Source organism: Pantherophis guttatus, chromosome 2, assembly GCF_059756535.1.
Source record: "Pantherophis guttatus breed Tessera chromosome 2, ASM5975653v1, whole genome shotgun sequence".
Taxonomy (NCBI): domain Eukaryota; kingdom Metazoa; phylum Chordata; class Lepidosauria; order Squamata; family Colubridae; genus Pantherophis; species Pantherophis guttatus.
Window position 1 is genome coordinate 200,410,209 of NC_142064.1, and position 27,642 is coordinate 200,437,850.

General features: G+C 37.1%; 1 protein-coding gene across 1 annotated transcript in view; it reads left to right on the forward strand.

Moving 5' to 3' along the window:
* The first annotated feature begins 5,745 nt into the window (after nucleotides 1-5,745).
* Nucleotides 5,746-27,642, forward strand: part of GALNT10 (polypeptide N-acetylgalactosaminyltransferase 10) — a 57,249-nt gene continuing 35,352 nt past the window's right edge. Inside the window, exon 1 of the mRNA XM_034401858.3 lies at nucleotides 5,746-6,601. Coding sequence (XP_034257749.2) covers nucleotides 6,386-6,601 — 216 coding nt within the window. The 5' untranslated portion in view covers nucleotides 5,746-6,385. The remainder of the gene's footprint in view (nucleotides 6,602-27,642) is intronic.

Here is a 27,642-nt window from a genome sequence, read left to right on the forward strand (position 1 = left end):
CAAAGGTTTGTATAACTGGTTCCATTATTCATATGAAAGTATTCCAGAATCACACAGCATAAATCCTGATGTTCTAGGAGACTCGCTTAACTATTCAAGTCAGAACAGAAGTTCCTAAATCTTAGGCAAGTGTCAAAATAGCTACCACATCTACATTAACTAACTCTGAAATGTTGTTCCTGTCACATAATTTTGTAAAGTAAAAATATACTATCTTGTTTTGAAGCCAAGTTGCATACACAGAAAAAGGGCAGCACTAGAAGCATAAACCAAAGGACAATCTTTAAATCAGAAATGATTTCCTTGTAGCATTGTTGTAATCTAAGGTTCCTATGGCTCTTAAGATTACACATTTGTGCTCCAGGACATGACTTAACAACATAGGGTGTACTGACAGAGAGCAGCTCATTGTGTTTTGGAGATCTGTGTGGGATAAATGATGAATCATTTATATTTAACACCTGGTAAATTGTCTTAGATGTATAAGGGTATGTCTAATGTATATTGGAAACATAAGCTATCTGAAGGCACTTTTTATCATCTCTGGAGGACATTAAAAAAGCTAAGAAATAGTGGAATTAGGTATGCATTTTAATTCAGACAATTTTCAAATCAGACTTCATCAGACTTTTATTTTAGGCTTGATAGACAAGCAGAAAAGAAGACAAACAACAACATGATGCCTTGTTGACAACAGCATAGCTTTTTAATGTGCTGAGATGGAAGGACTCACAAATACCTACAATGGAAGAATGGATGCTGAAAGTAATGGATTTGGTGGAGATGGCAAAATTGATTGAAAAAGATTTTGTCTTTGTTTCTATTTGGAAACCATTTTCGGATTTCTTGCTTAAAACTGAAAGAAATTAAACTTTAACCTTGGTATTTGATGATTAGATCTGTTTATGATTATAAAGGTACTGTGTGTTATGATTTATTGTAACTCAAAGGGATATTGTATTTTAAACCTGTATCAGTACCAAAGAAAATTGGAAATTTTTCTTTTTGATAGCTTTTTTATCTTCTTGTTTGCAATTCCCAATTTTGCTTTTTCTTTTTCCTGTTGCCTTCTTCCTTTCCCTTTTCTCTCTCTCTCTCCCCTCCCCCCGCCCCCCGCTCTCCTTCTTTGTAACACACACACACATTGAATTTAATAAAAATTTATATTCTTTCGAACAGAGAAAGGAGGAAATGAGGACAGAAACAAGATAGTAATGCAAAGCTGTATGATAGTGCAGAGACTACTACTGTTGACAGGGAATGAGGAATGACTAAGAGATAGAAGCAAATATGTACAGTGGTAGAAAGATGATAGGAATCGTTATATGAAACACAGAGAGATACAGATGATAGGCAAGAAATGGCTCTTTAGAAACAGACTTAAGGAGATCAAGTACTGGATAGCAGTTTAGGATGTTATACGTGAAGGAAGAAAAAACGGAAGAGGACAAAGCATACAATAGGATAAAGTAAAGGTAAAAGTTCCCCTCGCACATATGTGCTAGTCGTTCCCAACTCTAGGGGGCGGTGCTCATCTCTGTTTCAAAGCCGAAGAGCCAGTGCTGTCCGAAGACGTTTCCATGATCATGTGGCTGGCATGACTAAATGCCAAAGGTGCATAGAACGCTGTTACCTTCCCACCAAAGGTAGACCCTATTTTTCTACTTACATTTTTTTACATGCTTTTGAATTGCTAGGTTGGCAGAAGCTGGGACAAGTAACTGGAGCTCACCCCGTTATGCAGCACTAGGGATTCGAACCGCTGAACTGCTGACCTTTAGATCGACAAGCTCCGGGTCTTAGCCACCGAGCCACTACATCCCTTCTACAATAGGATAGTGTCAGAGAAAAGAATGTAATCTGGGACTGAATAAAAAAGGAAGATCATGGCTGAGTTCAGAGACAACTATAGAAGTCACAGAAATAAAAGGGAAAATGATTAAGGAAAAAAAATTAGCATTGCAAAACACTTGTAAGGGAGCTTCTAGTGGTTAATTATTGATACAGTTTTGTTATTAACCTCCACAACAATTTAAATTAAATGTGAATCTATTGTTGTATAATTGATGAGGGCACAAATTATACACCAAGGGTCACCAAGGTTTTCTATTCTCCTGGATAATATAGAAATGTTCAAAAAGAAAACAAACAAACCAAATGAGTTGGCTTTACTAAACACTATACCTGGGTTAATAAATCACAGTTAATGTGTTTATATAACACACTAGGCCCAAATATTCTGTTTATTGGTGTGATTCTTATAAGACGCTGAGACAATGGCTACATATGAATTACCACTGATTTTTTTAATGTGCCTTCCAGTCATTTTCAACTCCTAGCAACCACACAGATCTTCTCCAGGAATCTGTCCCTAACCTGGTCTTTCAGGTTTTCTAATGGTACAGCCATCGTCACTCTAACTGAATCCATCCATCTTGCTGCTGGTTGTCCTCTTTCCCAACATCACAGCTTTTTCCAGAGATGTGATGGAATGTAGTAAGGAGGTGGATTCCCAGGAGGGAGGAGTGCATTCCACAGAGTAAGAGGCAACTTAGCCCAGATATTATGTGTGAGAGAAAGAAGATGAAAACAGCCTCTCCCTCCCTAATAGTTCATAGATTATACTATAGCTGCAAAATAGTGGAATGCTCAATCTGGCAAGATTTTGTCTATGGGCACGAAACAATAAAGAACTCAGTGATTTGGAAGAATCACATGACTCAGTGATTTGGAAGAATCACATGTTATTCTTGGTTTTAGGTCTGACAGAGGTTAATCTTCAGATAATGTGTTTGAAGTAGAATGTATGGATAGTGGTAAACCAATGGATCATTGAACGTTTGATATCGTTCAGGGAACAAATGGCCAGGTTCAAATTATGTATTTATTAATACATTTATAAACTTGCTAAATATGATTAATAAATAATCTGAGCCTGGTCATTTGTGCCTTGAGTGAAATCAAATCTAGTTTGGTATGCTTGATGTTCCATTGGTTTATCACTATCCCAATCCCCCCCCCAAAATGCCTAACCACTACCCAAGGAATACCCTCAATGCTCTAATATAGAGAGGGAAATAAAACACACACACATAGACACACAAAGAGAAGAAAGCAATGTAAACCCATCCGTATTGTAGAACACTAAAAATCATAAAACTAGGAATCAAATTCAACTCAATATGGTCTTCAACTGTAATATCCTGAGATTTAATCTGTGATGATCTTTCCCTTTAGCCTGCCAAGAAGTAGTGACATTTTTTTTCTGGATGAAATAAAATCAATAAACTCAAAAGCCTAACTAAAGTGAATTGCAGGTTATATCAAATTGAGTGCTGTAACTAGCCTTTGCAATTTGAGTGTTGTTTTTAGATAATTTAGTTGGAGTTGATTAATTCAGAATTTACTGGAAGCTTGCCACCTAGTGGATTATGTGATAATTGCATATAGTATATGCATAGTATTTTCCCCTTGATAGTGAGTAGAGATACACTGAAAGCAAAAAAAAAAAAATACAATATTCCAATAAAAATATAATTTCATAACATAATGAAAAGTACTATACAGTTAACATTCTCAATGCAAGACACCTATTTATTTAAAATGCTTAGTTTAACATTAGTGCTGTTACTCAGCCTGGTTTTTCTCAATTATATATTGTAGGTGGTTTCTTCTTAAATTAAGAAATTAATCAAATGGGGACAAAGGAAAGTGAATGATTATTATAAATTCTTGTGCCACATTGCCTTATTTTGATTGTGCACAATATGGTAAAATATATTTAAATGATTTGCCAGTCAATTAACATCAGTATTAATTATGGTTATTCACAGGCTACAGATGCCAATAATGAATTAATGGCAAAAGTAATTGTGGAAAATTTACACAAATTATAGTGCAATGTCAGGCCTATCTACTTAGAGGCAGCAGAACTGTGTTTAATAGGATTTACTCCTCCTCAGCGATATACAGTATTGAACTGTCAATCTTACTCATCTGAAAGCTGATTATGTCTTATATATTTATTATCTTTGTCATACTATAGAATACTATTTATTGGTGCCTCGCAATTCATATTAAATGCATCCAGTAATATCAGTATACACTGTGGTACAGCCACACTCTTTCCTCCTCAATCCCTATGGGAAAATTGTTTATTTGCTTTCAGCCAACTATATTGCTGTTACCAAATATGAATTATTCATATCAGTTCTGCCTTAAATCATTATACAACTCATTCTTGGAAAAATGTGTAATGAAGTAGCCTTTTATACTGCTTTGGGACTGAAATTTGAAATCAGCTGTTAGATTGGTTTCAAAAACCTTTAGAAAATTTGAATATCCGATTTTATCTGCTGTGCTGTGTATTCTGCTGTAAATAAATGACACAGTATATTTGTAACACAGCTTACATGTTCAGTCAGAATCTAAGAGTAAGAGAAAAATGCAAACTGCCATAGATTTTAAAATATCCTCATATATGAGTTATGCTTCTCAGTTATCTGTTTATAAAATAAATCCTAAAACTTGCCACTTAAAAGTTCTGATCCAGCTGTATGGATCAATTCAACCATTCATGTTTAATGAACGCTTAATTTGAATTTTTTAAAAAATATGCACAGAGTTCCAATAACTAAATCATTTCAGAACTGACAACAGTTGTTTGTTCTACATAGGAATTAATACAGAAACTAGGCCAGAAATCAAACATTTAAACTACTTAATAGGTAAAGATGACCCTGACTTGAATTCAACCCTTAGTGACTATATGGCCACATCCATGCATTTTACTGGCAACTGTATGGAAGAAGCTTGCTATTCCCTTCTTCTGGGTTACCTTTTTGACTTCTGTATTTATTCTGTAATCCTGGAATTCCCTTGTGTTCTTCATCCAAGTACTAACTAGATCTGATTTTGTTTAGTTTCTGAGTCTTGACAAAATGGTCAAGTGCTGCAAATACATACAGCAGAGACTGGTGCAACATCAATAGTATGACAGCTACACAAACATGTATTTTACATACTCTTAACACTGCTTAGCTTTGGGAATCTAAATCATCATTGGGTGTGTTCTTGAATCTATTCTTCCTACACACACACACACACACACACACATTTTACAAAACTTTTTAAAATTCAAAGTCACCGGCTTTGCTTTTATTACAGTTTTCTGGGAATGAAAGCCAGTTATATATCTTAGGGGACAATCAGTAAGGTGGAAGGGTTAAAGCATCAACCTAGAAACCAGGAGACTGTGATTTCTAGTTGTAAAGCCAGCTGGGTGACCTTGATGCAAGTCCTTAGGAAGGAGGCAAAGGCAAACCATTTCTCAAAAACCTTGCCAAGCAAAACTGCCAGGATTTGTCCAGGCAGTCACCAAGAGAGAAGAGTGACTTGGAGAAAAATAAAATCAAATCCCTGTTATTGCAATAATTCGTCGAATGCAAGTGCATTGAAAGCAAAAGAAAACCTTCACCTAGGAAGCCAAGCAGCCAGACAATAGGATGAGGAGAAGAGAGAAAGTGCAGCGAATACTTGTAAGACTATTATGCACACCGTATAAATCAGGGGCTAAAATCGAAAGGCTGGATTTATTCCACGCACAAAAGCTCTGCTGATTTTTCTTTATTCAACTTATTTCACCGCCCTCCTCGGGTCCTAGCATCCAAGTCTGGATGTCTTTCTTTCTTTCTTTCTCCAGCAACGGTATTCACGTTAGAGCAGCCAGCCAGCCTCCTCCTTTTTTCTTTTTTCTTTTTTTTTCTCTCTCTGTAAAAGTAGAAACCGCCTCCCCGATTCCTCTTCTCAAGGTATAAAGACGCGACCCCTTCCCGCCCCCTTTTCCTTTTGCGCCCCTCTTTGGCTGCCTTCGCTCTCTTTCTTCGTGGCTTCCCGGGGAGAAGCGGGGCTTTGCTGAAATCGACCCGCCTCACTCGATTCCAATATTAAAAACGAAATTTAAAAATCTCCTCCCCACCCCCCTCCTTTCCCTTAGACTTGCTTTGGGCCGGGCAGGTCATTCGTATCCCCCCCAAGGGAAAAAGCCGCGCGGCCGGTACCATTTGCCCTCCAACAGGGGGTAAGCCAGCGGACCGCCGCGCTCCCGTGGCCTCACCCGCGACGAGTTTACTAAGCGAGGGTACGCGGTCCAGCTCGAGGTGTGGGCGGGGCTTTGCGCGGCCACCCTCCTCACTCGCTTGCTCGCTCGCGGTAGGAGTGGGAGTGCCCGCCCCCAGAGCGGAAGTGCCTTGCCAAACGGAGGGAACGGGCTGAGCTGGCGGCTGGTTTGCCTCGCGCCGGGGCTCGAGCGTCGCTGTCATCGGCTTCAGCGCGCGGAGGAAAGTTGGGCTCGCGCTTGAACCCCTTTTCGCAGGCGGCGTCTCGGATGCGGCGGAAGCAGAAGCGGCTGCTGCAGGCGGTGGGGCTGGCGCTGGCCGCCCTCGTCTTCCTCCCCAACGTGGGGCTCTGGGCGCTGTACCGGGAGCGGCAGCTGGATGCCGTCGGCGGCGATGGGCGAGGAGGAGCGGGAGGCGGCGCCGCGGGGGGAGCCCGCGGGGGAGCGCCGCCGGGAGCAGCCGCCGCAGCCCGAGAGGAGGTGCAGGTGAGAAGGTGGCGGCGTGGAGCCTTTCCTCTACTGCCCTCCGGCATGCTCTGTCTGAAGGAAGGCTTGTTGCGCTCCGAAAAGGGACGGGAGGGGAGGGGGGGCGCAGCAAAACGCGGACCGCTCGCTATGCCCTCCGCCCTTTCTGTGGGCCAAGGACGGAAGGGGACGCCTGGCTTCCCTTGGGGCGAGCGGCCGCTCAATAGGAAGAAGAGAAGAAGGATCCGGGAGGTGGAGGCGGACACGAAACCGGGGGGTGGGTGGGTGGGGGGCGGAGGCAATTGAGGGGATGTGAGAAGCTTGTATTTGGCCCATAGGAGAAAAGAGAGAGAGAGCATTTTCATAGTTGGAGGTCTTGGTTTCCTCTCTCTTGGAGAGGAATAGTCATCACAGATAGTCATCACAAATAGTGATGACTATTTGTGGCGGGAGAAGTTCTTTTACTTTAGGGAACCAATAAATGCCCCTGAAATTAAGAGGTTTTGCAGCTGTTCCGTGTGCGGGACTGTCCAGTTCCTCCTCCCCCCACCCGCAAATTAGTCTCCAAAAGCCATTTCCCACTGCATCGCTCCCGGCCCCATTGGCTTTGAATGAAATTGTAGTATCCTTTTAATTTCACTACTCTTGATAGTGATTCCCTGGTGCTTTTCTCTTCTGTGGAGCAGTTTTGTTTTTTTTGTTTTTCCAGAAGAGAACTGACCTGGGATTTGAAACTCATACTACAGTACTTGATGCCCTTGATATTTCTTTTTAGTTGAGGTATGGTTGTCAGCTTTATTTTAATTTATTTATTAACCAGATCGATATGCCATCTCACTGAATAAAATGATGCTGGGAAGTTTACAATAAAAGAGACCATAACCCTATAGAAAAATATCAGAAGAACAAAACGAAGTATGTCATTTATACCTAAGGCCTCTTCTGTTCAAGTCACACAAGCCAATTAAGAGTCCCATGTAGGGTTTCAGTTCTGCCCATAAGGAACCTGAGAAATAACATCATACTTACGATAAAATCATTTTGTTTTATTTTGCCATCCTTTTATTCCTCTTTAATTTGCAAGAAAATAATTAGATTTACTTTTGAATAAAACTGTACATATAGATCAGATTGATTTGATGGGGTTATCTAATTAAATATTGAAACTTAGAGAAATAGTATGTTGTTCCAATCCTGTAGGCTTCAAGGTTTCTTTAAGCAAACAAGAATCTTCTTTTTTCCTCCCGAAACTAAATTCTTTATGTAGTTAAAAGCATTCTGATACTGTATGATACAACCAGGGTAATGGTGTTCTCCTTTGTGCCTTCCAGAAATTAACAAGACAAAATTCAGTGAAATATAAGTATATAGAAACTACTGACATTAATGAATGCTGGATTTTAGTAAGGCTATTCAATGTGTGCTGGAAATTTCTATGGACGTGTCACTGATCACACACCATGATTTCATTGCACTACAGTACTCTAAACTTCATATTGAAGCTCAAGCTTTCATTATTTCTTGTTTTCATGCAATATTTCAAATTTTAAGAAATATTTTTTAAACTAAATGCTATGTGTAAAATTAACCAGAATGAATTATATTTGTATTTTCTGAGAAAGAGTCTGATGTGAGTGTTTATTGTCATTCTCTGTTCTGACATTAAACAGAGTATCTGCATGCTTTGTTTGAAGTCACTTTACCTTTCCATACAATTAAATCTGACTTCCTGGTTTATTTTTTTGCTTGTGTAACTGCAAGGAATGTAAAAATTGCAAAAATATCAAATGTGAGTTTGTGCCATTTAATGTGTTATCCTCATAAAACCAGAATTAATGGTGTATTAATGTTCAAACCAGGCATTTGACAGCGAAAACTCAGTCCTTGCAAAGTATTTACAAACTAATAGAAGGACTAATGATTTTCTGAAGGAAACAGCCATTGAAATAGTGCATTTGTTATATACATCTGGATTTAAGGAAGATAGCAAAATTGTGAAGATATGAAAGGGGAAAACTGTTTATTCCAAATTTAGATCATGAGTATGCAAAATTTTATTTCAAACATTTTCCTAGCTATATCTTTAAATTAGAGCTGCAATAGAAGTGAGTAAAGATGGCTTTCTACTGGGTTTGCAATTTTCTAATAGGATTACTGCTTTCATGTACAAATGCTTTTTCTTTCTCCACTCCAAATGCTGGAGTGGAGTTTTATAAAAGTATCAGTTATAGCTGTTGATTGTTCATTTTACTGTGTTTGTTAAAGAATTGTTAAGGAAGTTAATGGCATCTACATTTTCTAATAAATAATACCTGTCATCCACAAAGAACAGTTTTACTTAGAGATGTGGGCCTTTTGAATCTCACCAGGAGAAAGAAAGAGAATGTAGATTACCATGTTTCATATATAAGACTTTTCAGTGATAAATTAGTATTAGTCAGCATAATGTGGACTCCACAATTTCTGTAGAGTTATAAGCACTGTCTGGCCCAGTTTTGTTCTAGTCATAGATAAGAATAAAATGATTGGGAAGTCCAACTATTTATATGCTTGACTCTTTCCTTGTCATGTCTTATTAAATATAAAAATGGAACCAGAAACTCTTTTTTAAATAAATAAATACATAAACTATTCCTGTATGATAATAATGGTAATAGTTATTGTCTTTTAACTATTTTATTTATTTATTTATTTATTATATTTTTATACCGCCTTTCTCCCATAGGACTCAAGGCGGTATACAGTCAAGAAAAATATAGACACACAAACATCATAAAATTGCTAATTAAAATTGTTACTTAGTTTGGTCAATTAAATAAAACCCAGAATTAGATAACATTTAAAAAATCATTCGCATGTTTGTATGTTTAGCCCTGCCTGTTGGAACATCAGGGTCTTGAGGGCATGGCGGAAAGCACGGAGATCAGGGATATTCCGTATCTCCGGGGGCAGTTCATTCCAAAGGGTTGGAGCCCCCACAGAGAAGGCCCTCCCCCTGGGAGTCGCCAGTCGACATAATTTGACGGTACCCTGAGTAGTCCCTCCCTGTGAGAACGAACTGGTCGGTGGGAGGCTATTGGTGGCAAAAGACGGTCTCGTAGATACCCAGGTCCTAAGCCATGGAGCGCTTTAAAGGTGATAACTAACACCTTGAATCGCACCCGGAAGACCACCGGGAGCCAGTGCAGCTCGCGTAGGAGAGGTGTTACATGGGCGTAATGAGCTGCGCCCATAATTACCCGCGCGGCTACGTTCTGGACCAGTTGGAGCCTCCGGGTGCTTTTCAAGGGGAGCCCCATGTAGAGAGCATTACAGTAGTCCATACGGGAGGTAACTAGGGCATGAGTGACCGTGCGCAAGGCGTCCCGATCCAGAAAGGGACGCAACTGGCGGATCAGGCTAACCTGATAAAAGGCACCCCTGGCCACGGCCGTCAAATGATCTTCTAAAGATAACCGTGAATCCAGGAGGACACCCAAGTTGCGGGCCCTCTCTGTGGGGAGCAAGATCTCATCCCCTATTGTCAGTGATGGTACCAGCTGACTATACCGGGACGCCGGAAGCCACAGCCACTCGGTCTTGGAGGGGTTGAGTCTGAGCTTGTTTCTCCCCATCCAGATTCGCACGGCCTCCAGGCAATGGGACATCACAGCAAGGGCATCATTGGGGTGGTCTGGGGTGGAGATGTATAGTTGATATAAACTATTGATTTCCTGCATAAAGTAATTGAGTAGTGGATAATCAGTTTTAAAGGTATTATATTGCCTCATTTATTAATAAATAAATAGTAATGCATTTGCATAGTTTCATTAAAATAAAAATGAATTAGTGTTGAAAATCTACAACAAACTTGCGAACCATAATTGCTAAAATATATAGTTCATAAATTGCATGGTCCAAGCAAGGTAGACTAATAATACAAGTGTCATTCTCATTAGAACACACATTGATAGAGAAAGTAAAACAAGTTTAGTACTTCACATATCATTCCTCTGTATTAACACTTTTTGCAGGAAGATCACCTATAAAGTTGTTTGTAGGTTTTAAAAGCATCTTTTCTATCTAAAATATTCCCATGTGGGAGCTTTCTTAGGATTTACAGCTATGAAGGTATGAAAATTTATGTTTTGAAATACAATAATTAGAATTCTGAATAGATTTTTTTTCCTAATGATGATCCTTTCACTCTAGTCTTCCAAAACTTCCAATCTCACAAAATAAAGCAGCAGCAACAAAAAAAAGTCAGAATCTACAGTTTTGTTTTTTTATTTTTCTAGAATCAGTGATGTCAAAACTATGATATGTGTCACATGCCATGACATTTTGGGTCACAATGCAAGCATTTCCCAACATTCAGCAATTATTTTTTAAACCCTCCAAAATGACTTTATTTTACTATTATTTTATTTTTGTAATTATTTGATGTTTCTTTATATAATACCTAGTGCCACACATTATTTTTTCAAATAAATATGTAGAGAATTGTGTCTCTTTTGTTTGTAGGGTGATGTCATGCCAGCAGAATCAAGTTAGGCATGCTGAGCCCAAAAGGTACACTACCATTATCTTAGACTAGAGCAGTTTATTTCTTTGGTACATAGAATGTTAATCCCAATATTCAGAAATGATATATTCATTACTTATTGACACAGTGTTAATTTTTAACTTAATATAGCTGAGGAAGAATTGATTCTGTTTAGAATCTAATCATGTGCTTATATTCATAAAGTGCTTTGAAAGAAATGCATATTTACATAAAATTTTGTAGTCATGTATTGTTTACAGGGAGTTTTGTATTAAAAAATCATTTTTATCATTTTTCTAAAGGGTGCATTATTTTCTTGAATGTGCATGATCATAAATAATTCAAACATTATCTTGATAGTTTATCTTAAGCACTTTTTGTGGTTCTAATGGTAATTGTAATAGTATTAATGAACAAGATACAATTAAGTTACATCATTTGGCAATTCAGATTTTTTATATAATATTTCTTAAATAAACATTTAAATTATGACATTAATACTTTAGGACTTGTCTTTCTATTATATGGAAGGATTATATGAGCCTGGTTTTTATGACTGTAAATCATGCTGATCGTTAACAGATCACCAAGTGACTATCGCTGATTTTGACTTTTTTTGTGGCAGATATTAAGCAAATGCCACAGTCACTAAGTGAATGCCATAGTCATTAAGTGACCCATTTTAGCCAATAGGCATATTTTACTGAAAACTGGAAGTAAATGCAGGCAAAATAAGTCATAAATTGAGGTCGTGTAACCATGGGATGCTGCAAATGGGAGTAAATGCGGGCTAATTGTCAAAAGCCCAAAATGAATCACATGGCTGCAGGGTATGCAGACTTCAGAACTTCAAAACTGGGTCACAAGTACCTTTTGGGGAATCCATGGTAACAGTCACTAAATGACTGTTTATAAATTGAGGACTACCTGTAATGGTTATCTGAGCCAGTACCACTTAAAAAATATCAAAATAAAAAGAGTGAAATAAAGTGCTGTAGGATATAATTATCCCATATATGGAAAGATATTTAAAAGTTTTAATAGAGATTTGTGGCCACTGATTCTCCACAAACCTAAAAGCAGAGAACAATGAATGAAGATTTTGGATATGCTTCATATATTATTATCAAACTTTTTATGTTTGAACAAATTAATGAAAGCATTTCTGCATAATGTGTCCTGGAACTAGAAAAGTACTTGTTACTTGTCAGTGCAATCACATTTGAAAAGACTGTGCACCTGGATTTTTGAATAAATTATTTTTTTCCCTTTTGCTGCTTTATCTGTTTTGTCAGGATTTATTTTAGGAGGGTTTGGTATTACTGGATAAAATGTATGGAGAATTTCCATGAAAATCCACAACCAATTGTGTAATATTTTTCTCAAAATATAGGTTGTTTCAAATTTCAAACAAATGCTTTATCATGGAATGATTTGCAGTTTATATCACTTAATTAGTATAATTCCTACAAAAAGTACATCTGATAAAGATATCTTTTGGCATAAGTCATGTAGACTCTTAAGACATACAATCTTTAAAAATCAAAATAATATAGTGATGTTCAACATACCATATTTTTGGAGTATAAGACAAACTCCCCCCCTCCAAAAAAAAAACAGGGTGGAAATGTTGGTGCATCTTATACACCGAATATAGCCATTTTTGGCCTCCCTAAGCCCCACCCTGCTCATCCCATTTTTGCAAAAAATGGGCCCGTTTTTTGCAAAAACAGGGCACAGAGGGTTTGGGAGGCCTGCAGAGTGCTCCTGGGGGCACTCTTCAGGTCTCCCCCAGCCCCCAGGAGCGCACTGCAGGCCTCCCAAACCCTCTGCATGCCCCATTTTTGGCAAAAACAGGACCGTTTTTCACAAAAAGGGGGGCATTTTTGCCCTCCCCGGCCCCCAGGAGCTCTCTGCAGGCTTTTCAAACCCTCTGCGCACCCCGTTTTTTCAAAAATGGGCCCCTTTTTTGCCCATTTTTGCGAAAAAGAGGGCGCAAAGAGTGTTTGGGAGGCCTGCAAAATGCTCCTGGGGGCTGGGGAGGGCAAAAACGTTTTTTTTTTCCTTACTTACCTCTTTGAAATCTTGGTGCATCTTATACACCGGTGTGTCTTATAGTCCAAAAAATACGGTAATTTAATCTGCCACATACATTGTGTGTCCTAAAATAGGTTTGAGCAATGCTTCCAATCCCGTATTTTCTTAAAAGGCCTTCTAGCTGATTTTATTTTAATACTTCTATACTCTCCCAGTCACAAGTCTGGGCAATGCACAACAAGGAATATACAACAAAAACAACATGATATATTAGTGATAAATATAGTAATTTATACTAACTTGTTGAAATAAAACTATCTTTCAGTACCTTTAGAAATGAAAGAAAAGTCAGGATCAACTATTCTTCAGCTACTAATGTAGATCAAAATTTGAGGGCTGTTGCAGAGAAGAGATATCATTGAAACCAACTGGATACCTTTTACACCCATGAGGCAAATTCCCAGAAGGACATGTCTAGTTAGCCAGACAAGATAGGCAGAATCCTTTTTGGCAAGACGGTCCTTATAGATGCTGTGCCTTGTAGTGTTTTATAGCTAGTGACCAGCATTTTGAATTGGGACCAAAAACCTATTGGTACTTGATGCATTAATCTCAGAATAGGCATAGTAGCAAATCTTTTCAAATAATAGTGGTTGCTTTGTTCTGCATGAACTCCAACTTTCTAGGGAACCTCAAAGGCAACTCCACATAAAATAGTTCACTTCTATGACGATCAAGTCACTCTTGCAAGGATTTCCTGGTCTACAAAACAGGCGATAACTGGTCACCTTGGCTTAGAATCTGAGCCATGTTTTCTGGAAACTGAATATTTAATTTGTTCATATGAGCTCAGATGAATGTGTATGGCTGCAGCAAAATGATTGAAATTTATGCAAATAATAAGTCTTTACCTGGCCCCTGCAAAATACAATGACAGTATTTGATGAAAGATCTCTAGGGAAAACATTGCAAAATTAGAATAATATAATAGAAAATGCCTTTTGCCTTCTTGTTTTCTGACAGTATAATAGGTTAATCAAAGAAAGGCTTCCAATAATACCCCTAGATGTAGGACAAATTCATAGAGAAGCAGTGAGACTTTCATTTAAATCTCTAATCATTTTAGCGATTAACAGACAATCCACTATGGTTGCTGTAATAGTTCACAAGTATTGGTCTCACTGACCAATTTGGTTAGCATTAGCTGAAATATTTTGAATGCCATTGAATTACTCAGAAGAATGAAATTAATTACTACTCTGTGTATACAGGGATTGTTAATTCAGAGTTATTTATCAGACGCTTATGATACACAAAGATTGCAGCAAGAAATTCCTCCTCATTAAAGAAAAATAATGAAAAATAAAATGGTTAATGTTTCATTAAGCTAGCAAATTGATTGTATGAAAAATCTAAAAAAATCATTGACACAATCACATAAATGTTAACTAAAAAACTAGAATGTATTTCCCATGGTGTGCTTTGCAAGTACAGGTACTCCTTGATTTATAACAGTTCATTTAATGACCATTCAAAGTTACAACAGTACTGTATGATCTTTTTTCAAACAGTTAAGACCTTTGCAGCATTTCTATGATCATACAATCAAAATTCAGATGTTTGGCAACTGGTTCAATTTTATGACAGGTCCCAAGGTTATCTTTTTCGACCTTCTTATAAGCAAAGTCAATAAGCAAAGTAAGTCAATTCAGTTAACAATCAGGTTACTAACTTATCAAATGCAGTGTTTCACTTAACAACTGAGTCAGGAAAGATTGTAAAATGGGGCAAAATTCACTTAACAAATGTCTCAACAGCAGAAATTTTGGGCTCATTTATGGTCATAAGTTAAGGACTACCTGTATCTCTTTTGTAACTCTGCTAGAAAAGGCAGTGGGAACTCAGTTCTATACTTTTGCTAAGAAAATATTGCTGTGTCCATGTAACAAAGACTGAGCTTGAATTGAGTATAGTTTTCCTGAGACATACATCTGTGTCCATGGGGGGTCAAAAAGACAGGATGATGGGTACAGCAATACTATCCAAGTTCCAATCATTTTTGTGTGCAACATTGAACATAAGGGGCAGGCTTCAAGTGCACTACCACAACTGCAGTATTTTAGGAACAAAAGTGTCCCTAAAAGCATTGCAAGAACAAATAGCTTAGGTAGGAGGAGCCTAAATAAGCATAAGAAGGACTGAGTATTTTCAATAAAAATGACATTTTGTTTAAAAGAACAGTCTAATACTAAATTGCTCTAATGGGATGGTATTGGAGGAATAGTGTACAATTCTTATGAGCACAATTGGGATTGGGATCTTGGTTGTTAAACAAAGCAGTCATTAAGCGAGATGCCCAAGTAAGGCTTCGCTCAACTGTTCCAATCCCAGATCTTTCAGTTGTGGTCATTGGGCAAAAGAGCTGCCCTGCCGAAAGTGGACAGGCAACTCCGTTCCAGGCACAAAATAGACATCTTGCATTGGGCTGGAAAAACGAAGTGGAGATCACGAAGGTCCCTGCTTTGTTTGTCCGCCCCACCGCAGGAGTTCCTCTCCCCTCCGCACTGAGCTGAAGAAATGAAGCAGTGCTTGTGAAGATCTGAAGATCTGAGCTTCATTTCTGCAGCCTAATGAAGGATTCCCGCCCCACCTCCCCCATGCATGGAAGGGAGGGAAAATCCTTTGGCAGGCAGCAGCATCTTGCAACCTTCTCTACCAGCTTCCTCATTGACTTTCTGAGGGTACTTGGCAACCAGTAAGTGCCAAGCAGGTTGCCAAATACCAGATCACAATCACATGACTGTGAGAGTGATTCTTTCACGAAGGCCAGAATTGCTTTATGGATCATAAAACACCTTGCTGAGCCATTGTAACTCTGGACTTAAATGACTGATCCTACATCAAGGACTACCTGTGGTCTTGAAAGAAAGAGCATGACTGCTGGCTGGAAACATTAATTGGACAATTCACTCCATAACAGCTTTATGGCATAAACCTATGGCATAAATTTGTCATTATAGATTATTCACACTCCTGATTATTCAAGTAGTTGTAGATAAATATATACTGACAAGAGAAAAGTATAAGTCAAAGTGATGTTTTACATTTATTCCTCTTGAATCCTAAACAAATGTAGAAAAGTAGTCAGTATGAATGATAATGAATTCATGTTGCCTGAATATAAATAAATTACTAAAGTATAAAACAAGCTAAAATGATCTGACAGCATTTAAATGTAGATAAGACTCTAATACAGTATGTGAAAAAAAAATTATGCTTTTTAGGACTTGTATACTAGGCAGAAAGCTAAATTTGAATTTATTTATGTTTTTACTTAGCATTTTATATGGTATCATTTAATTTTGCTTATAGTAAAGAATAGGAGGTTCTGGAGAAATTTAGAGAAGGGGGGAACCTGAATTTTTGCATCAACAGTTCCCGAAATTGTAAAAGCTTACAACATTTGCAAATGTGTATGTCTCATTCCTTATTATGTTATTCTTCTGAAATCCATTGTGACTTATATTTTCATTCTATAAATAATAATATGCTTAAAACCTGATTTTCAGAGCTTTAAGTTTTAACACTGTAGTTTTATTTATTTTTTTCAATAATATATGTTTGAAATAGGACTTTTATGGCCGATGCTGTTAATATCTAAAATCCTATTAATTGATTACATCAGAGGCAATGATGTAAATGAAGCTAGTTTTAAATATTTGATTTTGATTCAGTTTCAAAAAATGAATACAGTAGGAAATTCTAGCTTCAGAGAGTATTATAAGGTTTAGCTCCAGATGTTTAATACATAACTGTTTTATGGATTTTAACAAACACTTCTAAAAGCTTGTTGTTTGGCAACATTTGAATGGGCTATAAATATGTTTTGAAAAGGATATTACAATAAACTACATGAACTAAGCTCGAGGATTTTATATTCACATTTTTTGTTTCTAGAGATTTAGTGCTAAAGAATATTTCCGTATCATGTATAAAGTCATACGGATGCTTTAGGGCCAGATGTTTTTCCACTTTGTTGGCAGGGAAGATAAACTACTACTTAGTGCCTGACATTTCTGAAAGGAAATATACTTAAAAACTGTAAAGGGCAGTGTGTGGAGGGGGGAGAGCACAGCAATAAATTATAGTTATCCTGCACGAATGAGTTGCCAGTGTCAAAACATCTTTGGAGTATTGTTCAAACACAAAAGAAGATTATGTTATTCCTGAAAGGTGATTTACATCATTATGAATAAATAAAAATTGACAAAGAAGATTTCTAACGTTAGTGTTGGGTTAATTATCATCCTTTAATGGTATGTAGAAGTGCTGTCAGAAGAATATTCTGCATACATTTGCTGATGGGGAAATGTTTCTAAATTACCCACTTGCAATGCTAGGAATTTAATGGACCTCTGTCAGTTGGTTCCAACCTACATCTCCACAAAAATGATCCTTCAATGTAAATTAGAAACCATCTCTACATTCTCAGGCTGAAATTAACCCAGAAAGTAAGGTGTTTTTCTAAAAAACAAAAAACAATATCAAGAATTAAAATGCAGCATAAAATGCTGCTGACAAGTAGATGGAAATAAAACTGCAGACAGGTAGGTATTCTTTAGTCCAAGGCCAGAAGCTTAAAATAATATATAGAAAGAATATGCTTAGATAGTAATAGATTAAAAAATAAAACAATAATAGGTTTAAAAAGTAAGTTTTTAAATTAAAAATTCAACATATAATTCTGCTTGTAGTGAGAGAAGTAATCTAATTCATATGAAAAGTCTGCAAATAATTTTCCACCCTTTTTCCAAAGTTGAGTAACAATGCAGAAAGTTCAAAAATTATAATTTTTAATAGTTGTTTTTCTTCAGATTTTATGTCTTTGAGAAAGACAAAACAGCTGTTGGTTCTTTGCTTATTTTATTTATTTATTTATTATTTATTTATAAAATTTGTATGCCGCCCTATCTCCAAGGACTCAGGGCGGCTCACAACAACAATCGATCAAGCAATTGTTAAAATCAACAAATATACACAAAAATATGAAAAGTTTTAAAAATTTTAAAATATACTACCCCATCAGTCCAGGCTGAGGTACATAAATAGCCAGGTTTTCAATTCATGGCGGAAGGTGTGAAGGTCAGGGGCCAACCGGAGCCCCAAGGGAAGTTGATTCCAAAGGGTGGGGTTGCTCACCCTACAGTTAAAGATAACTGTACTTTGGGATTTTAAAGTTATGTTTGAAGCAAAAAGTCATCTCTGATTAATATGTTATAGATATGTTCATTTATCATTAGTTAAGTGTTATTTCTTTCATAGTTTACATGTGCCTTTTAAAAAAATAATTATAAATATTTGAATTGGAATTGAAATGTAAATGTTCTTACCTCTGTAGCCTTGTAAATTAAGTTTCTAGGTGAGATGGGGAGCATACAATCTAACAAGCAAATAAACAAAATCATGTTCATGCAAATTTTTTGTCCCTTTTCTCACTACAACATCCTGAAAAGCTATGTTTAAGAGGAAGAAACCACTCAATTTTTTAAGGTGGAGTAAGTTGTAGTAGCATACAAGGTACCCTAGATCTAATAGAGTATCTTCTTCATAGTCTGGTTTGATATTGCTCCCCTTGGATCAAAGTTTTTAAACTTCTTTAAGATATTTGAAGATATTGAACGGTTGTTTTAATAATGAAAAATCAAGCTGGAAAATCAAGCTAAAAAGGAGTGAGAACTGATAAAAATCAGACATTGGTATTTTGGCCAAGCCAAATCTGATTTTGAAAAAGTATCAGGAAAAAGTATGGGACATTTTCATTGTATGAGTTTGTTCTTGTGCTATTTGGGATGAGTTGCGTTTCTTTTCCTACTCCTCCTTTCAAAATGTTAAATTGCTGATTTCTACTGAAACCAGTCTTTTGTTCTAAAATAGGCTTTGTTGGATGCCGTTATATGTTTATATGTATACATGTACATTTTATATTTAGCCAGACAGTTAATTTACGAAAATAATTACTTGTAAGATTTTAATAATTTTTTTTTTCATGCAGAAATATGTAACATCACACTATTTCCTTTTAGGGTAAAGAATGTTATCAAACAAAATGTAAGAAGTAGTAAAAAAAATAATTTATTTATTTATTTATTTATTTATTATATTTCTATACCGCCTTTCTCCCGTAGGACTCAAGGCGGTGTACAGTCAAGAAAAATATAGACACACAAACATCATAAAATTGCTAATTAAAATTATTACTTAGTTTGGTCAATTAAATAAAACCCAGAATTAGATCATTTATGATTTAAAAAATCATTCACATGTTCATATGTTTAGCCCCGCCTGTTGGAACATCAGGGTCTTGAGGGCACGGCGGAAAGCACGGAGATCAGGGATATTCCGTATCTCCGGGGGCAGTTCATTCCAAAGGGTTGGAGCCCTCACAGAGAAGGCCCTCCCCCTGGGAGTCGCCAGTCGACATAATTTGACTGACGGTACCCTGAGTAGTCCCTCCCTGTGAGAACGAACAGGCAGGAGATAGGAAAAAAGAAAAAATTAGCTAAATTCATTGTGTGTAGGGATTTTTTTCTTCCATTAAACCATGCCTGCCTTCCTGCCTTCCTTCCTTCCTTCCTTATTTACTTTTACTTATTTACTTATTTACTTACTTACTTACTTACTTACTTACTTATTTTTTTATTTAGCCACTCATCTTGCAGCCAATTCTCTGACACTGCCTAGACAAGTCCCTGTGGTTTTCTTAGCAAGATTTTTCAGAAGTGGCTTGCCATTGCCTCCTTTTGAGAGTCGATAGAAAATTATTGTCCCAAAGCTTTGTGCATGAGGCAGGACTAAAATATGGTCTTGCAGCTTCTACCTTGATACCTTAACCATGACACTAAACTGGTTCTCAGTATTATGTCATCAAAATTGCTCAGATTGTTCTGTATATATTTTAAATGTTTTACTTATTTACTTTATTTACTCATTAAGTTGAATTTCTACAGCCACCCACAAAAAGCAGCTTTTCCTCTGCAAGTTATACTCATTCTTATCTCATTTTTTGCTGCAGTCATTCTCTCGTAGGCATTTTTCCCCTCATCCTCAGTCCTTTTCACCTAATTGTTCCACTGTATCATTTTTTTCATACTTTCCATTAGCATATCTCCACATACATCTCTGGTACTAACTGCTCTTCATTCTGTTCCAAGCAGCTTTCATATCTACTTTTCCTTGTCTCCACTTTCTACACATTCTCTTGCAAAGTTACCTTTCCAATGTTTTTTTTCATATGAAACATTTTCTCTTTATAGAGTCATTCTACTTTCACTTTTTCCCTTTCTTCCATGTCCATTTATGATTATGCTGATTAGTTTTTCTCTTATTGCAGTTGTAAATTACAGATTGTCCTCAATTTATGACCATTCTGGATCCTACCAGTTACAGTCATAAGTTATGGTGCTTGTAAAGCAGATCTTCATGTGACTGACCCAATTTTACAACCTTTTTTTTTAATGGTTGTTAAGCAAATCACCAGTGAATCTGCAGTGTGAATGTCACTGCTGTTAAGTGAACCCAATGTTTGCTTTGGGATGTTTTTGCTGAAAACTGAAAGTGTAAAACAGAAAATGTGGTCAGATGACCGCAGGACACTACAAATGGGCATAAATGCCAGCCAGCTGTCCAAGCACCCAAAATTGTGTCACATGACTGCAGTGGAGGGCCCTAGTCATCAAAACTTTGGAATTGGGTCATATGTACCTTGCAGGGGGGAGGCATCAAAACCGATTGTAATTTGAGGACTACCTGTATGTGTTGAAGTAGGGCATAAATAAATACTTGTTAAATAAATCAATTTCATTGATTAATACATGTGCAGACTAAGCTGTATAGGTAGTTCTCGATTTACAACCGCAAGGGAGCCCAAAATTTCTGTTGCTAAGCGAGACAGTTGTTAAGTTTTAAAATGTTGTAAGTCAGAGACTACCTATAATTATGTCCAATTCTCTGTTAATGGTAATGATAGGATGTCAGTCATTTTTAGCACATTTTCTCCAATATATTACTATCAAAGGCAAGTTTTACTCTAGGCATGCTCGTAAACTAAGAACTTAATCCAGTAGCTATATGTCAAACATTCTGTTCCCTGCATCTCACTAATTAAGAAGCATAAACAGCATACGTCTAGAATGTATATATTTAATATTTACTAAATGATTTAATTTAAAATTAAGAAAGATACCAGAGTGAATTTACATTTTAATGGATTGTACCTCCTGGGGTTTTATAGAAATCAAAATAAGTTCACCCATGCAGCATGGAACAGCTAATTTTTATAAATCCCAAGAATCTCCAAAGCACGAGGAGCATATTTCAGAGTATTAAAAGTACTATACTTTTATGGAGAAATAGAATATTGCGCAGAGCAGCCGATGGCATCTTGATCAAGGGAAAAACAATCAAGACATTGGTACTAATACTGGCTCATCATTAAGTCTGCACTAACCCATTATATTTTAATATTTAAAAATTCAAAGCAAGCTGAATTTACAGTACAGTATTAGGTTAACATAAAGGGGATTGTTGTTGTGATTTATATTACTTCTATAGGTATCCTAGGTAACAGCCAGAATGATACTTGAGAATACAATATAATTTTTCTTGGCTCTGGTCTTCCTATTCAGCAACTAAAAATGTAGATAGTGTTTAGATTATTTTCCCACTTTAATATACCTTCAAACTTGCAGAATCTACAGTTTTTATGTAAGTGAATGTTTAGAACTGCATAGAGTGGGTTTTGGTTGGAAAGAGCTTCTTCCTCATGGTAAATGCTTAAAAATTACTAGATATAAATAATTTTTAAAATTACTAGATATAAGTAAAACTTCACTGAAGAAATACAAATGATGTAATAAAATGAAAAACAAGTAGTCCTTGATTTACAACTATAATTGAGCCCAAAATTTCTTTTGCTAAATGAGACAGTTATTAAGTTAATTTTGCCCCATTTTATGACCTTTCTTACCACAGTTGTTAAGTGAATCACTGTAATTGTTAAGTGAGTACACAGTTGTTAAGTGAATCTGGCTTCCCCATTGACTTCGTTTGCTGGAAGGTCACAAAAGCCTGATCCCGGGACACTACAACCGTCATTAATATTTACCAGTTGTCAAGCATCTGAATTTTGATCATGTGACCATGGGGATGCTGCAGTGGTCATAAGTGTGGGAAATGGTCATAAGTCACTTTTTTGGTCCGTTGTAACTTCAAATGGTCACTAAATGAGCATGCATTCAAATACCCATGAGAATTTAACCTCATTGGGAACATAATTCAGGATAATTCTAATGTATTCACATTTTCATTGAATTTCCTTTCTATTGCCTATATCCTACACTACCTGATGTCAGACAGCTGAGTATATGTCTGACATTTTTATATGCCTTTTGCTTGTTGAGGGAAACATTTGTTGAATATTTGCCCTACATATATAGTGTATCTATCTGCCCAAGCATTTCTGCTGTCAAATGACTATTCTTAGTCCTATTAGTTTTTCTTTAAAAAGACAAAATCCCCCAAAGATCTTTAATATATTATGTGGTTGAAATAAAGAATTCCAAGGTATATATAGGAAGTTGGGTTTGGGGGAAACCCTGCAAGAACCCTATAGCAAATTGATTCCATATCATACAAGAAAATTACATGATTGTATCCACATAGTCATGAATTAAACTCTATTTGAAGACAACTTAAAAGTTATGCTGCACTTTGCCTTAAAGTAATATTTGGAATTACTGTTGTGTACTTATATGTACTAAGGTACCTGTTGCAATTTTCAAGTGAAGCCCTAAAGTAGGTTTGTGTTATGGTTTTGTTGGTGATTGAGGCTGGCAAAGCTTTAAATTCACATAATAAGTGCAAAGTGAACTAAGCGAGAGATTTCTTGCTTCCCAAGCCTGCTTTTTAGATATTGTGTTACAATTATTTCAATATGCTACTTGATTATTGATGGGAATAATCAAAGGTCTAAATTCTTTCTGGAAGAAAAAACATGGCTTTTTTTTTTTTTTTTTTTTTGGGAAAGGTTACAAGTTTCAAAGAGAAAGATTTGTAAATGCAAGTGGAAACAGTTCAGACAGGGACTACTTTTCTCATCCATCATTTTTTCTACATTTGTATTCTTTACCTAACATCCCATGAAAGGTTTAGTGCCCCTTGTTAAAAAGAAAAAAAAAATGAATCTATTTTTGTACTCTCTACACAACATCCTATCTTGATAATTCCACCCCTTTTCGATGCACTTGTATCCGTGCATGTGCACACTTCAGAAACTAATTGAGCCTTTCTTCAAACTTCTGGGTCGAGTGCTTTAATGCATCCCCTGCTGTTTTCAGAGTTTCCTTTGCTGTCTCCCTGGCAGATTCACTCAGCTTGAATCATCCGTTAGTAAGAAACCCTATTTTCTTAATAAGACGTTGCTTTGTAAAAAAAGAATAAATAGGAAAAATATTTGAAGGAAATTATAAACTAAATTTTTAATTTCCTTTACTACACTATTTTGATACACCATTTTAAAGCTTATTCTTGGTATTATTTGAGACAAACATGCCTTAATGTTTCCTTGAAACCTGCTAATTATCAATTATGTGTCTTCATGGAACTTTGCCTCCTGGACCCTAGTAATTTGAACAAATGGTACAAATAGCAGCATCTCTTCCAATATCTATTTGTTTTGGCATTGATGCCTGTTTCTCTTGCTTTTTTAATTTGCTTCTTTTTCTTATTCTCCTTGGAACTACAAAGCTTTCTGTGAAGAGAAGAAAAGAAAATGCTTATTCCTTAGGAACATCTACCAATAACATTGGGCAATACAGGATGATCAACCTTGATTTATTCCAGGGAGTGATTGCAGTTCAGCTGACAGTTGCATAGAGAGGACCATTTATGTCTGTTTATATAAACAGAATGAAAACAATGGGGTAAATATTCATTTGTATAAAAATTAAGAATTTTATGTGTCAGTGCCCTCAGATCATATCTAAATGCATGAATGTAGATCAAGAAAGAACTGGTAATTAATAATTATTAAACTGAAATAAAATCTGATTTTTATTTTAAATCATTTTCAAGTTTAACTGGTTTAAATCTGTTTAAAACAAAATGACAGGGCTGTCTAATAGGGATTATTTCAACATTTGTTTTATGTTTTATTATGTTTGTTTTATTAAATTTATATACCGCCCTACTCCCGAAGGACTCAGGGCGGTGAACAGGCACAAAATAAAATACATAAATACAAAAGTTAGAAACATAATTAAAACCAAATTAAATAATTTAGCCCAAGACAATTAAAAATCCCAATAATTTAAAACAAATTAAAATTTCAATTTAAAAATTTAAAAGAAAGGGGAGAAAATTAGGCCAGGCCGGCTTGCTGGAATAGGAGGGTCTTAAGAGCACGGCGGAAAGTGCGCAGATCTGGGATCCTCCGTATCTCCGAGGGGAACTCATTCGAGATAGTGGGTGCCCCCACAGAGAAGGCCCTCTCCCTGGGGGCTGCCAGTCAACACTGCTTGGCTGACGGCACCCGGAGGAGCCCCTCTCTATGAGAGCATACCGGCCGGTGGGAGGCTGTTTGTGGTAGTAGGCGGTCCCGTAAATTTGAAAATGGCTCAGTGTTTTAGGCTAGAGCAGTGATGGCTAATATTTTTGCCGTCGCGTGCCAAAAGCAGGAGAGTGGGGGGATTGTGCATGTGCGTGCCCACACCCATAATTCAATGCCCACCCGTGCCCCACCCTCCTGCACACGTGTGCATGCTCCCCCCGCGCTCCCCTTGCTTTTGGCATGCGATGGCACAGTGGGGCCATTTTTCATTCTCCCCAGGCTCCAGAGGCTTTCTAGGAGCTCGGGGAGGGCAAAAATGGCCTTCCTCAACACCCACCCACCCCCGGAGGCCCTCCGGAGGCCGGAAACAGCCCATTTCCTAACTTCTGGTGGGCCCGGAAGCCCGAAAATCAGCTGGCCAGCGGGCACATGTGTGCTAGGGCAATGCTTGTGTGCCCTCAGATACGGCTCCACGTGCCACCTGTGGCACCCGTGCCATAGGTTCGCCATCCAGGGCTAGAGCTTAAAATTGAGCATAGTGAGCATTTTTAAGATCTCTGCCTTAACTAAATTAAGTCAATATGATATAGTTAACATGGGTGATATTAATAGATAGATAGATATTTATTATTTATCTTATTTTGTTGCATTTCTATGTCGCCCAGCTCCCAAGGGACTCTGGGCAGCTTACAACAGAGAATAAAACAATGCAACAATATCCCATACAAAAGTTAAAAGAAAACATTAAAACATTAAAACGTTAAAACACATACACTCCAATTTGTGGCCGGGTCTCGCAAGATCACTATAACAAGATCAATGGCCCCAGGCCGGCTGGAAGAGCCAGGTCTTCACCGCTTTCCGGAAGGCCAATAGGGTGGGGGTGGTCCGGACTTCAGGAGGTAATTGGTTCCAGAGAGCCAGGGCAGCCACAGAGAAGGCCCTTCCCTGCGGGTCCGCCAGCCGACATTGTTTAGCTGACGGGACCCGGAGGAGACCGACTCTGTGGGATCTTACCGGTCGCTGGGAGCTATGTGGTAGAAGGCGGTCTCGAAGATAGCCTGGTCCTGAGCCATATAGGGCTTTAAAGGTAATAACCAACACCTTGAATTGCGCCCGGAGACCAATAGGGAGCCAGTGCAGCTCGCGGAGAATTGGTGTAATGTGGGGGTATTTAGGTACACCCACTATAACTCGCGCGGCTGCATTCTGGACCAACTCCGAACACTTCCTGTTGAGGTTGGACTTTTAAGACGCCACTCCTCCATCGCAGGGAGGCGAGAGAGAGATAGAGATATATAGATATTTTATTTCTATTTTGCATACTCAAAAAATGTGGATTTATATTTACCTAGCTATACCATTGAACGGATAATTCAACAGCTGTAATAAAAACATGCAGTGTTGAGAGGAGGAGGAAAGTGGGTCAAGACCAGAAACCTCCTATATAGAATTCTTCCCTCCATATAGGGCCATTGCTGCTACTGTAGTCATACTATAAATTCATTTTTAAGTACTGGTAAATGTTATTACATTATACACAATAATTAAAATGCTCATATATTGCTAGAAGGATTATTATCCTGAAAATTGGAGTACAAGTAATTACAGTGTAAGAAGAAGAAAGAGTTGGCGATAATCCTAAACAGATTTATGAAAGAGTAATCCCATTGAATTTAGTGGGCTTTTACCAAACAGATTTTTTTACATATAAATTGACAATATCTTATAAAATAGCGATCTTTATTTTTTGAATTATTAATCTTCTACTAAAACTCTTGTGTCATTTTGACTGACTGTAATCTTCATTTGGGAAAAATGGTGCATCATAGTGCAGCAATCTTTGAACCAAAGTGTCTCAAATACACTAATTTATAGAATGCTTCTAAAATCCAGGACCCATGACTTCAGTCCAGTGGAATTGAAATTTGACAAAGTCGTGGCTATTTCAGTAATGCTACACTACTGCATTACTATGTTGCCACGGTCAGCTGCGGTCATATGATTTCTGACACTCCCTGCCAGCTTCCTACAAGGAAATCAGTGAGGAAGACGGCAGGAAGTTGGAATTCACTCTGATTCCTGCTGCTTTTTTGTCCACCCATAATCATTCTGTTTGTTAAGGCAAGGAAATATCTCTGAAACGATGACCTAATGGGATACAAGTTGTCACACTTGTGGAATATTATAATCTCAACATTTAGAGAAGATCAAACTTCGGATATAGTATGAAATTGTTTATAAAATAATACTGCAAAATAAATTGGTGTTAACTACTATACCAAAAGTGTTTTTAAGTAAGTGTTAATTTTGATATTGCTACATACTTCTATAACTTATTTAATTGTTTTTCTATGGAAGGAATTGTTCTTGCTTACTGATCAGAAGCCTTGAATATTATAGTAGCTGTTACTATATATAAAAACAGTTCAGTATATTTTATAGGAATATAAGGTTTTGTAATAATTTAGTAAAACCATGATGAGGTAAAAAGAAAAACCCACATTTCAAATCTGTTTTTGTTGTATAATAAATCATTTTCCAGAATTGTTGTGACTTAAAGTGATGCCACCAAATGGGAAAGAATGATCCAATCTGGCTACAATATTGCATTTCCAGTAGTTTTAAGAAAATGAATTGTCTATTTTAGCAATCAGTACTAGGATAACACACAATCAGCAGAACATTTTATACTGATTTTCTCTAATACTAATGGTAAAATTGATACTTTTCTTCCATTGATATTCCCATTGTAGCATATTAGTGGTGTACTCAGTTTCTGTATTATACAGTGCTTAGTTTATTCACTTTCTGAATCCTCCCTCACCAGCCATATAGATAAATCCCAATAAATTACCTGAGTTTTGTGTCATTGGTTTTTTTTAATTCAATCAA